Source organism: Schistocerca cancellata, chromosome 6 (assembly GCF_023864275.1).
Source record: "Schistocerca cancellata isolate TAMUIC-IGC-003103 chromosome 6, iqSchCanc2.1, whole genome shotgun sequence".
Lineage (NCBI taxonomy): Eukaryota > Metazoa > Arthropoda > Insecta > Orthoptera > Acrididae > Schistocerca > Schistocerca cancellata.
In genome coordinates this window covers 18,568,498-18,580,200 of record NC_064631.1, presented here as the reverse complement: position 1 = coordinate 18,580,200, position 11,703 = coordinate 18,568,498, and the positions used below count along the sequence as shown (strand labels likewise).

Genomic DNA, 11,703 nt, shown 5'->3' with positions numbered 1-11,703 from the left:
GGGGAGTTTAATCATCAGATAAAAATGCAGCTGAAAAATACAAAAACTTTTTGCAATTTAGTTAAAATACCATACCTAGTCAGATCTACAATGCCGGAGAAATGGGTCATGGGTCTACTTTATTGTTTGCATAGTTCTACTTTGGCAAAGAAAGGGGGGGGGGGAGGAGGAGAGGTGTGTTGGTTGACAGTTTTATTGTTCCAGTGCTTCAGGTTATCACATGTTATTGGCAAGTACAAAAACCCAAGAACGTTTAAAGGCATTTTAAATTTTCCTGCAATTTATGGAGCTATTTCAAATGCAGGTATGGCATCAGAATAGTGTAAGGGCTGATTTTTCTGTAACTTTGCATCTGTAGGAGACACTATAAACGAACATAGGATACATAATCAAATGCCTGTGCCCTTTGTTTACCTTGCATTTCACACTCTATTGTGCTCGACTTAATGCTACTTGTGTGAAGCAGGGGTGGGTAACTTGTGTGTGTGTGTGTGTGTGTGTGTGTGTGTGTGTGTGTGTGTGTGTGTGTGTGTGTGTGTGTGTATTTTTTGCCATCACACTCAGCATGGTGCGAGATAGAAACAACAAATGCCACAGGGTGGTGTGCGGTTTTGGATCAGTACTCATTTTTCAGACTGCCAACCAACCATAGCCCAGCAGACAGTGCAATTGCACTAGCATTGTTGTGGCAATTGTGCTTAGTTTACTTCAATTGTGATTCTCACTTTTTGTATACATAATCAGATTGCCAATCTCAGTGCCACCTGCTAATAAAATTGGACTAGTTTCATAATGAAGGAAAGCTGGTTAAATACCTTTGAACTTTATTGCATGAGCTAGCACCAATCGCCCACAGTGGCCCGTGTCTTCAAGGAGTGAACAAATAGTTTATGTACTCACAGCTCTGAATGAAGATTGGTATGAAAGCTAACAATGTTCTTAGTCTTTTTCATGTTCATACTGATGACTTGGTACCTGAATTATTTGGTGAATTGTTACCTTTATTCCTTCCTTTCTCTGAAAGTGGGCAATGTTTCGCACACGTGTAATATGGACAGACTAAGTCTTCTTCCTTTCTATAGTTACTGGCATGAATTTGCTGGGAATCAAGTGCTACTTGTTTTATTTAATTGTAGAACACTTTGTAAACAACAGCCTACATAAATTTTGGTTTTTAACTTCAAATTAATCTCCATAATACCATCCAATAGAGCTTCCACATATACCAAACTATGGTTTTTTAAATCTGCCTTGAATCATCAGTATCTGCTTTCACATAACAGCGTAACTGGGAAACATCTTTTTTTGATGTTGCAGGTACAGCCGAAAGATTTTTTCGAATTATAACTGATTTTGTCTCAGCATCTTCAAAGTGGATGTAGTGTCGTCTTTCCAGTGGAGGAATAAAAATCAAGGGTAGGGTGGGAGGGTTGGGGTGCTGGAGGTGGTGGTGATGGTAACAACATGTATATCAGCACTATTTATGAGTGTTTTATAACATCAGGAATCTTTTGTGGCTACTAGCATTTTACGATAGTACCACTTTGTTCCCAACACAGTAACATCAAAAGAGAATTTTCACCACCGCTTCTGTTAACTGTCAATGCAATTCATTTCTTCAACAAATATTACCACAAAAAATTGTCATTCGAATGAAATCCCAGTATACCACAAATAGCATTCAAAAAATGAACAAGTATTTGATGCAAAGTGATTTTTTCATAGTTAACTTACTTTGACTCTTCACAACAGCATTTCAAAGATCAAATGACTGTTCACAAATTAAAACAAGATCACGATACATGGCATGAACACAAATAATTACAAAATTGGCAAAAGAAACGTGCAGTATACTGAGTAACTGGAAGCCTGTTTCACAAACACACTTTATTTCATCCACCACATGTTTCTCTAACACTTGCCAGAAAGTACGGAACTAAAACAAATAATTTAAGATGAAAAACGCTTGCAGTATTTTATAAACACAGCCACAGTGTCAAGAATGACATCAAATAAATGGCAAAGGGGAGTACAAAAGCTGATAATGTTCCTAGCAATCACAATGCATGTGTTCTCACTTAACCAAGGCTGGGAAAAGGACAAATTTAATGAAGAAAAATATTAAAAGCAAGAAATTATATCAAATACAAGTAATTTCATCAGAGAGGGAAAGTAAACATAGCCTATTAAAGAACAATACGACAAGTTTTTAACTAAAACTGATTTCATGAATTTAACACTTTATTCTGAATTACTTAAAAAGTTCCAGTCTACAGACAGACAATACCCTGCTAGAAAAGTAAAAAAAAGTACTGAAAACACAAAGGCTAATGGTTCCAGTTGGCTAAGTTCTATACCACAGTGACATTGTTTATTCATTCTCCAAACTTACAGGATACTCTTAATTAAAAGTATGCAATTAATTTTAAAATACGAAAACTGGGAAAAATCACAGAAATAATAAATTATTTTAGTGTTTCCATCACATATTTACAACAACCACCAGTCATTGTACTGTCATGATGAAAAACACTTGACATTCAAAATACTAGTTTACAAAAGGACAATTACAGCCACAAAGCAAAATCAGTAGTATCAATATTTTGCATGAATTTCGAAAATAGTGCATTACATTAACATCTGCTTCTTCATTAACCACTAATGCAATATAAGATGTTTGATAGTGTCAAACCAAGTTCAGAGAATGCTGCAAGAATAAATGTGAAACCTATTGTTGTTCTGCATTTAATTTTATCATTCACATTAGGCACAATTCGCATTTCCATACACAGAATCTCTTACACATACACACAGTTTTAAAACCATGAGTTTATGGAAGCAACCACAATGATCTCAAGCAATGTACACAAATGCAAACATTTCCAGATATCACACGTTTTTCACAGTATGCTGTGAAAACTGGCCTTATTACTGAACAATCAGACATTGTGTATCGATTTTTCTTCACAATTATAACTGAACTTCATTGCTTTTATTCAGTCTTCATTTAACTGTTACAGGTCATCATCACCATCTTCTTGGAAAGTTCCTGGCTGGCTTCCACTATTCCCTCCTTGTGATGGATTACCTGGGTTAGAACTCGGGAATCTGAAAAACGAAATGGCTTTTCAAAACAGTTCACAGAGGTATCTCTATCTTTAGAATCATTTCATTTACCAAATCACTAAGTCAGCCCAACACTTCAAACATCTTGTGTAAAACCCTCTCCCCTGTAAATGGCCCGACCACTGCAATTCCACATAAAAATTACGCAACAATACAATTAAAGTGCTTCCTATTTAACATGCTTGTTACTCATATGACAGTAGCACGTTTTCAAAAAGATTTGACAGACACACAAAACCTAGTTATAACAGGTAACAACTTAATAGGTAACACCACATAAAGACACTATTGGCTATTGTTAATAACCAAACAAAGGAAAACACCTATTTAGAACTGAACACTAATACTGCCACAAACCCAATGTAATGCAAAAACTAACTCCAACACAGATTGTCTGGCAGTAGCATACTTCACGTCCCATTGGTAATTTTATCTTTCTCTGCCGATTACCTACCATGCATATATTAATAATACCTACAACTAAACACACAAACACGCAAATAAGTTCTTATCTCTGGTGCGTGTTCAATTCGAATAACTATGGAGAAAGGAGCTTAAGAGGGCAGCAATAAGGATGAGCTGGAGCTTGGTGGAAAAATAATAATAGTATTTCAACTGCAATATAATCCCAGACAGCAACACTAAACCTTTAACATTAAATTAAGCTATTACAGCTACCCCCCCCCCCCCCTTCAATACCAAACATTCCCTTCTCTGCACCCTAGACTACTACTGCTCCCATTTACAAAAAATTCAAATTCAGAAGCATCCCTCGCCACCCAGCCACAAATGTGTCAATACTTTTGCTAACTTCTTGAATTAGCAGCCAGAACTTCAAGTTGTCACACTATTTCAAACATTCCACCTGGCTGTCATCCTCAATACTTTGCTCTGCCAAAGCTATGAATTTCTCTAGTGAAGCACTAAAGATTCTCTCTACTGATATCTTCCCCCACACCACCTATGCAGCCTTTCATTGCCCTCCTGACCACTATTACAGCCTCATAAATACCATGACATTCCCCACTGGCCAGCCATTCTCTCTCTCTGATCTTGTTAAGCATTGTGACATCTCACTTCAACATAGACCTAAAGGACAGAACACAGCCACAGGAAACCTAAATAAGGATAGCCAGCATGACAGTCTAATGCCTGAACTACTCAATATGTATGGTGAGGTCTGTGCAAGAAATCAGTCTCATATTCCAGATTTCATCCAATCCTTTTTTCCTTGCGTTCAACAAACAGTTTTGTTCCTAAAAACACAAATACATTTATTTCACTTATGGTTGACAGTGTTTGAAGCTTTTGTGTGGTACATAACTCATTGCCATCCTTTTGTACTGATACTTTTCAGTATCTTTTTTGTACCCTTTACGATGACGGCAATTTTTTAATATTAAAAATACATCATAAAACAGGTTGAGGACAAATTAGCAATATTTATACAAGGTGTACAACTTTGCTTCTGCCGTTTTTCCCCCCCAACATTTGAGGCTTTAATGAAACAAATTGGTCACACATGTATCATTCAAAGTATTTTCCATCACTGGCCACTACTTTCTCCCCTCTTTTGGGCAGTGTACGAATTCCGCGCCGAAAAAATTGTTCATCTTTTAAAGCGATCCACAAATCGATCCAATTTGTGATTTCTTCATGAGATCGGAAGTGTTGGCCAGCCAGGCCATGCGCCATTGATCTAAACAGGTGATAGAAGGAGCAATGTCTGGAGAATACGGCGGGTGGGGTAGGGCTTCCCATTTTAATGTTTCCAAATACGTTTTGACCTCTTTTGGATTGTGGGGTTGAGCATTGTCGTGCTGGAAAATCACTATCATGCCTCTCACTGTATTGCAGCCATTTGTCTTTTAATGCTCTGCTCAAATGCATTAATTGTGTCTGGTAATGAACACCTGTGATTGTTTCACTTGGTTTTAACACCTCATAGTACTTTACACCGAGCTGGTCACACCAAATGCAGAGCATGATCTCTGAGCCGTGAATATTCGGTTTGGCCGTCGACGTGGAAGCATGACTGGGATATCCCCATGATTTTTTGCGTTTAGGGTTATCGTGAAGAACCCATTTTTCATCCGCGGTCACAATGTGATGCAGAAATCCCTTCTGTTTTTGCCTCTGAAGCTACTGATCACAAACACACAAACACTGTTCAATGTGTCTTGGTTTCAGCTCACATGGGACTAAGTTCCTTCTTTCTGAATCATGCCCATAGCCTTGAGATATTTTGAAATGGCTTGCTGTGTAGCTCCCATTAATCGTGCCAATTCTTCTTGAGTTTGATGCAAGTCTTCACTCAGCAATCTCTGCTATTCTGCATCTTCGAAAACATTCTCTCTTCCACCACTATGCTGGTCTATGACGTTAAAATCACCGTTCCTGAAGCACTGAAACCACTCACGACACGTTTCTTTACTAATAGCGTCTTTACCATACGCACTTGTGAGCATTTGATGAGACGCAGCTGCTGTTTTCTTCATATTGAAACAAAACAGTAACACCTCCCGTAAATGACGAGAATTAGGGTCATAAACTGACATTTTCAACCTAGAACAACTTTATGATGCAGACACAAATAGACTAATGTTTTGATGAGGTTATGTTGACCGATGTCCAACTAACTGCCCGACATCTGTGATCTGTTTCTTTTGACTGCTACTTACCGTTGTTGCCACCTATCAGCAAATGGCGGAAGCCAAGTTGTACACCTTGTAAGTGTAAAAATCTCTTCATTCTAGTGCCTGTTCCCATGTGTTTGCAATAAAATGTACACCCGTGAGAGGATTTACATCATCTGCTAATAAAATGCTTTTTCTTGTTTAGTTTTTCACGTTTTCACATACAATGACAACACATGTATATGTTCTGACACCAATGTAGTAACATACTGAAGCTGAATTGGCACTAACGACTGAAGAGTGTGTTATATGCTGCATTCCACAATCTCTGCTATTAAAATGTGTCAAAGTCTTGTTTTGTTTAAGGCATGGGAGAATAGTGATGAAAAGTTATGTTAATTAAACTAAAGGAAAGATTATAGTTTAATACAAGTAGCTTAAGTTATATACCATCTTTTGAATATGTAATGAAAGTCTTATTTAGACCTAAGTACGACTTTTCTTACAATTGCACAAGCTGTGTACAGCCTATATTACTTGTATAACTGTGAATGCAGAAACAAAATATATGGCACATTTAATGTCCCCTCAATGAGTTCATCAGAGACAGAACACACACAAGAATTTTGGGGTGGGTTGAAAGGGACTTAACATTTGAATCATGATCCTTTTTGTCCATTTAATAATCAAAGACTTACATATTTTCAGGAGAAGATAAATGATGGACTGCCAAATTTATCTTTGTGGCATCATCTGAGACAGAGAAATAGGAAAAAAACAGAGATAAGGAAAAAACCTCTAAAGGTAATGAAATGTTACAAGGTAGAAGAGGTATGCTAGTCTGAAGCAATCTGAGTCCATCTCCTCTCGAGTCTAGACTGCGAAGGGTGGTCAGTTTCTACACCGGACTAGCAGTCAGTATAGAAAACAGGCTTGATGTTTCAGCCACAGTAGGTGAAAAAGGTAACATACTGGGGTAGGGAGAGCAGGGGGGGGGGGGGGGGGGTAAAAGCACTGAACGATTGAAAATACCATGGTGATGAACTTCAAATAAAAATATACGAACCACTCTCTGCTTCAGTGTTTACCACAAATAAGTGAAGTTGGGACACCAAAAGGATGTAGGCCACTAACAGAGCTATCCTGATGACAGCAGAGCATTCCTTTCACCTGAAGATACGACCATACCAAACATGTATGGTTGATACATAGATGGCAAAGGATATTAGATTCCCTTAGAGGAAGGCTAAGGGAAGATCACCATGCAGTCCTGGACACCTTTATTGTAAGTAGGACAATAATGGAAATTCCTGGATGGAATAATATGTAATATATAGGAAAAGCAATCCCTCAGCTTTAGCAGACTGATACATGGCATACAGACATGTAATGTAAGACAGTACTAACTGGCTTTCGAGCTCCAGATCATCTGTCAGGAGTTTACACATTCACAAAGGATGGGGAAGCAAGATAGTGTGAAGCACATGTTGCAAAGAGAGATTTAAGACAAGAGGGAGGTGTGTGTGTGTGTGGAGAGAGAGAGAGAGAGAGAGAGAGAGAGAGAGAGAGAGAGGTGTGGGGGAAGTAGGAAGGAAGGGACAGACTGAGTGAAACAGACAAAACTATGAGATAACTTATCCCTTGATCCTTTGTGTGTGAATACAGAACTAGCCCCCAGAGAGGAAGGACAAAAAAAATCCCAATGGATTCTATTGTTTCTAAGAATCAGGAAAACAAAGAGACAGGAGAGGTAGACATGAGAGAGGGGTAAATGGTAAAGGAAGGAGAACTGCCCCATCCACAAAGCAGCTGGAGGCACCCAGGACACGTTATGCAATCAGATACACCACAAGGGGGGGCAAAAAAAAAGAAGGGAAAAAAAAGGGGGGGGGGGATGAGAACAATGGCAACGTGTCTGCCGGCCAATGACAGATGTAAAAGAATAAGAAGAATTAAAATCTGAGAAGGAAGAGAGTTGTGATACGGCAGTAGACAATCTGTTCAGGGCAAGAGGCAGTGGGAAATAGGTTAGCAGAGGTTTAGGGCAGAGGGTTTGCAAATGTACAGTACATGCTGGGGACTCAATTCACCCTTGGTGTAGTTCAGAGACACTTGTACTAGAAGGGAGTATCCAAATGACATTCATACTAAAGCAGCTGTTGAAGTAATTTGTGGCATGGTGTGCTGCATTTTTAACAAGTTCAAATGGCTCTGAGCACTATGGGACTTAACATTTGAGGTCATCAGTCCCCTAGAACTTAGAACTACTTAAACCTAACTAACCTAAGGACATCACACACCTCCATGCCCGAGGCAGGATGCGAACCTGCGACCGTAGCGGTCGCGCGGTTCCAGACTGAAGCACCTAGAACCGCTCGGCTTCTAACAAGTGGACAGCACACTCTGCAGTTGCAAATAGAAAGTTTGGTACTTAGTCATGCTCACGTATGATACTGCACAGTAATTGCGGCTGACTGTATGTAGGTGGTTCATATTGGCCACAGTGAGCCATTCCTTGTTCCAAGCCTCCAGAAGCTGAAACTGTAGGGTTGACCGTAAGTAGGAACCTGGTATACTTATCTTCTGAGTTTCCATCAACATAGCTTCCTTTACTTACTGGTCTACAAGATCATACCCAAGAATCGCTACATGACCTATGTCGAAAGGTATCCAATTAAAATCCCATTATCATGGGGACGAGAAACAAGGAGTGTGTATGGTCAAAATCTAATTCTGTGGAGAGCATCGGCTTCAAACTGGCTGCTTAGAGTATCATTCCAGATTTGAAACTGTTCAGGAATGCAAGTGCAAGTATAATGAAGGCCTAATAGCAACTAATTCTGCTGAAAAATTAACTACAACCAGAGTGTATCGTCTGATTAAATTACTTGACAACTGACACTTCATGTGTTGGAGATGTCTTCCTCCAAACAGAGCACTCAATGCTGTGCCCGAACTGTTTGCCATTGCCAAACTGTCACAACAAACTGTCAGCTCACTTACAATTCCTTGTCTGGCATTTTTTTCTTCTTGGGCTTGAATTCCAAATACTGGATCCAGCTCTTATTTGGCATTTCATCACACATGATAAACACACTCGGAACACCACACACAAAACAATGGCAACTAAATCACACACATTTCGTACACAACACTAAACAAAGACTACTGGATTCTTTTGTACAAGATGTGATTCAACTCGACATATTCAAATATTATCATCACAGAGATTGGCTTGCAGAAGGTAAACTTGGATAGGACAAGTGCTTCTAAGAGAGGGTCAGATGTTTTCTGCATTACTGGAGAAATGACTGAGGAAGCAGAATGCATTCAGTTTCAACTGGTAATTCTTTTTAATATGGCAAATATGTGGTAACCATGTCAACTAAGCATCAAATGAAAGTAAAAAAGAAAAATAATCAGACTCTTACCAAAATGAGCCATCCATTACAAAGGTGAAATTCAGGATGTAGATGAACAGGTGTGTGTAAATAGTAGATGCACAGTTGTGTGTAAACGGAAGTGCATACCACATCTTTGTAGTGGAAAACTGAAACCGATGACAGCCCAGGACTGTGCTTTCCTGATGGCACTTTGCAGCTGGCTTTCAACAACATCCATGGATGAAGAATTGTAGTAAATACAAAAGTTGTCTACATATTGGGACAGTGAGACCATAGGCCCCACAGCCTCTACAAGCCATTAATTACAATCAGAAAAAGGGCCACACTCAGTATGGACTCAGTGGGTCTCCATTCTCCTGTATATGGAGAGTGCTAAAGATCATTACAACACTGGCTTTAACCACGCAGAGAGATAGAAAACTCAAAAAATAATCTGGAGGGGAGGGGACTTATAAATTCCACTCACACAGTGAGGTAAAGCCACATAATTTCACAGTACTTCCTTAAGTCAAGAAAACAGTAAGTGAGGTGTTGGCAACATGCAAAGGCTGTCCTTACAGCAGACTCCAGTCAACTTTTTAAGTCAGTTGGCCCCTCTAAATCTACACTGAATGTTGTACAAAGAACCCCTAATCTCAAGAGTCACACATAACTATCAGTGCACCACACAGTCGAGCAACTTACACAGAACATTAATGAGGTTGCTGGGTCTATGGCCATCCATTTCACAAACACAGTTTCAAAACTGGGACAATCGTACTTTTCCTCCACTAGGATGGGAACACACCCATACATCAGATATGACTGAAGTCCCAAGTATGTGGTGTCAGTAATCCACAGATTCCACCAGGATAAAACACCCCATTGTAACCAAGGACCAAAGCACTGAGGAGCTCCCATTCACTGAAAGTAACATTATATGGTTCCAGACATTGAGCAGTGAAAGACAGGTTCTTATCTTCTACCCTAGATAGAAAGCTGAGTAGTAGTCATTGGATGCAGATGCTTGAGCAATGTACACCACAAAGCTTTCTGTGGTAATAGTACATTCAGAATCAATATTGCTAAATTCGAGGATACCCCAGAAATACTGATTACTAGTCAGTGACAACAGATAAAATGAAACTTGGCCAATAATTGTGAACGAGAGGTATGGGTTCCTACAGTAGCAACACATTTCCCTATGTTCGTTCTTCTGGTGTTTTGTAAAGTAGTGTGGGCAGGTTGAGAGCCTTTTACAGGCAATGAGGTTTTCCACTAAAGAGGCAAAGTTTATATTGTTGGAGCATCCACAGGCTATCTTTAATTGTCTTAGTGATTTCCTATGTCCAAAACGAGCCTGGTTTCTGACAATATGTCGCTGAAGAAAGGGGACTTGCCAATACTGCTGCTTTTAGTATTGAAGTAGTTGTCTCTCATGTGTTGAAAGAATGCTAATTGGCTCCATCGTCGGGAGTGCTCAGTTGGGTAACTGTGGGTGGGTCATGACAATCGGGGAATCACTGCTCTCTGAGAGCAGTCATGTACCGTCCACTGGAATTATGGGAGAAAGCTGGGACTACAATCGAGGGATTGATGGCTGTATACTTTTCAAGTGCCACTCTAAAATGAGTTTTTGTGATTACTTGTTTCGTCAGAGTACCTATGTTAGTTGTTCTAACACCACCACAATGCACTGTGCATTTTGAAATCGCCCAAGAAATAGGGAACGGTAGCTGATGGATCAAGTCGGATATCTTCTGATATGTCAGCACTCTGTCTGGACAGAGAGCAGCATTACACTGAATAAAACCCACAGATGCCACACCCAAACAGCCATATATTAGCATACACTAGCTAATGCCATTGCAGAGCAACCCTTATTTTTGAAACAGGCATGGCAATTACTAAGGTTAGAGGTATATGTTCTTGCACAGTTTTAACTCTGGTTGGGGACTATCTGGTCGTGTATCAAGAAGCTATCCTGCAGCCTGTAACTCTTGCCTCCAATGAGCCCATGTCGAGCCAAGAGGCAACATTGATCTGTTGAGAAGGTTCAGAGGAAGGTAACCCTCTGCTGGGCATGGATGCCAGATGAGCAAGACTTTCTACATGTTGGCGTAGTGGGAACAGAGGTACTGGGAGTCCTCGACCACCTCACACGCACGTCCATCTGGGTCTTACATTGAGGAAAAAGCAGATGACTTCTCCTTTATCATAGATGGAGGATTAGTAACCATGTTTGCGAAGTTTGTGGTCATTTGAATTGGATGGAGGCATACATATTCTTTCTTCAACTCAGAACAGGAACAAGGTCCGCCACATATAGAGGTACTGGTGTTGTGTGCTGATGTGCCAAAAAACATTTGAAACACTGCTTGGGTGGTGGAAAGTGAGGCTTTAAATCACAAAGTAGACCATTACTTTGATCTTTTCAGATAATCCATCCCTTTGAAAGCCTAAGTGAAGGCTGCAGTGCCCACTTTTATTCTTTTGCTCCCACTAGACATAGCAAACGAACCATTTTGTTTTTCATCTGCATATGTGAAATCTCAATG

General features: G+C 39.7%; 1 protein-coding gene across 1 annotated transcript in view; it reads right to left on the bottom strand.

Moving 5' to 3' along the window:
* Positions 1–1,872: 1,872 nt before the first annotated feature.
* The window catches only part of LOC126190631 (transitional endoplasmic reticulum ATPase TER94), a 63,482-nt gene continuing 53,651 nt past the window's right edge, over positions 1,873–11,703 (bottom strand). The window contains exon 14 of the mRNA XM_049931049.1: positions 1,873–3,108. Coding sequence (XP_049787006.1) covers positions 3,015–3,108 — 94 coding nt within the window. The 3' untranslated portion in view covers positions 1,873–3,014. The remainder of the gene's footprint in view (positions 3,109–11,703) is intronic.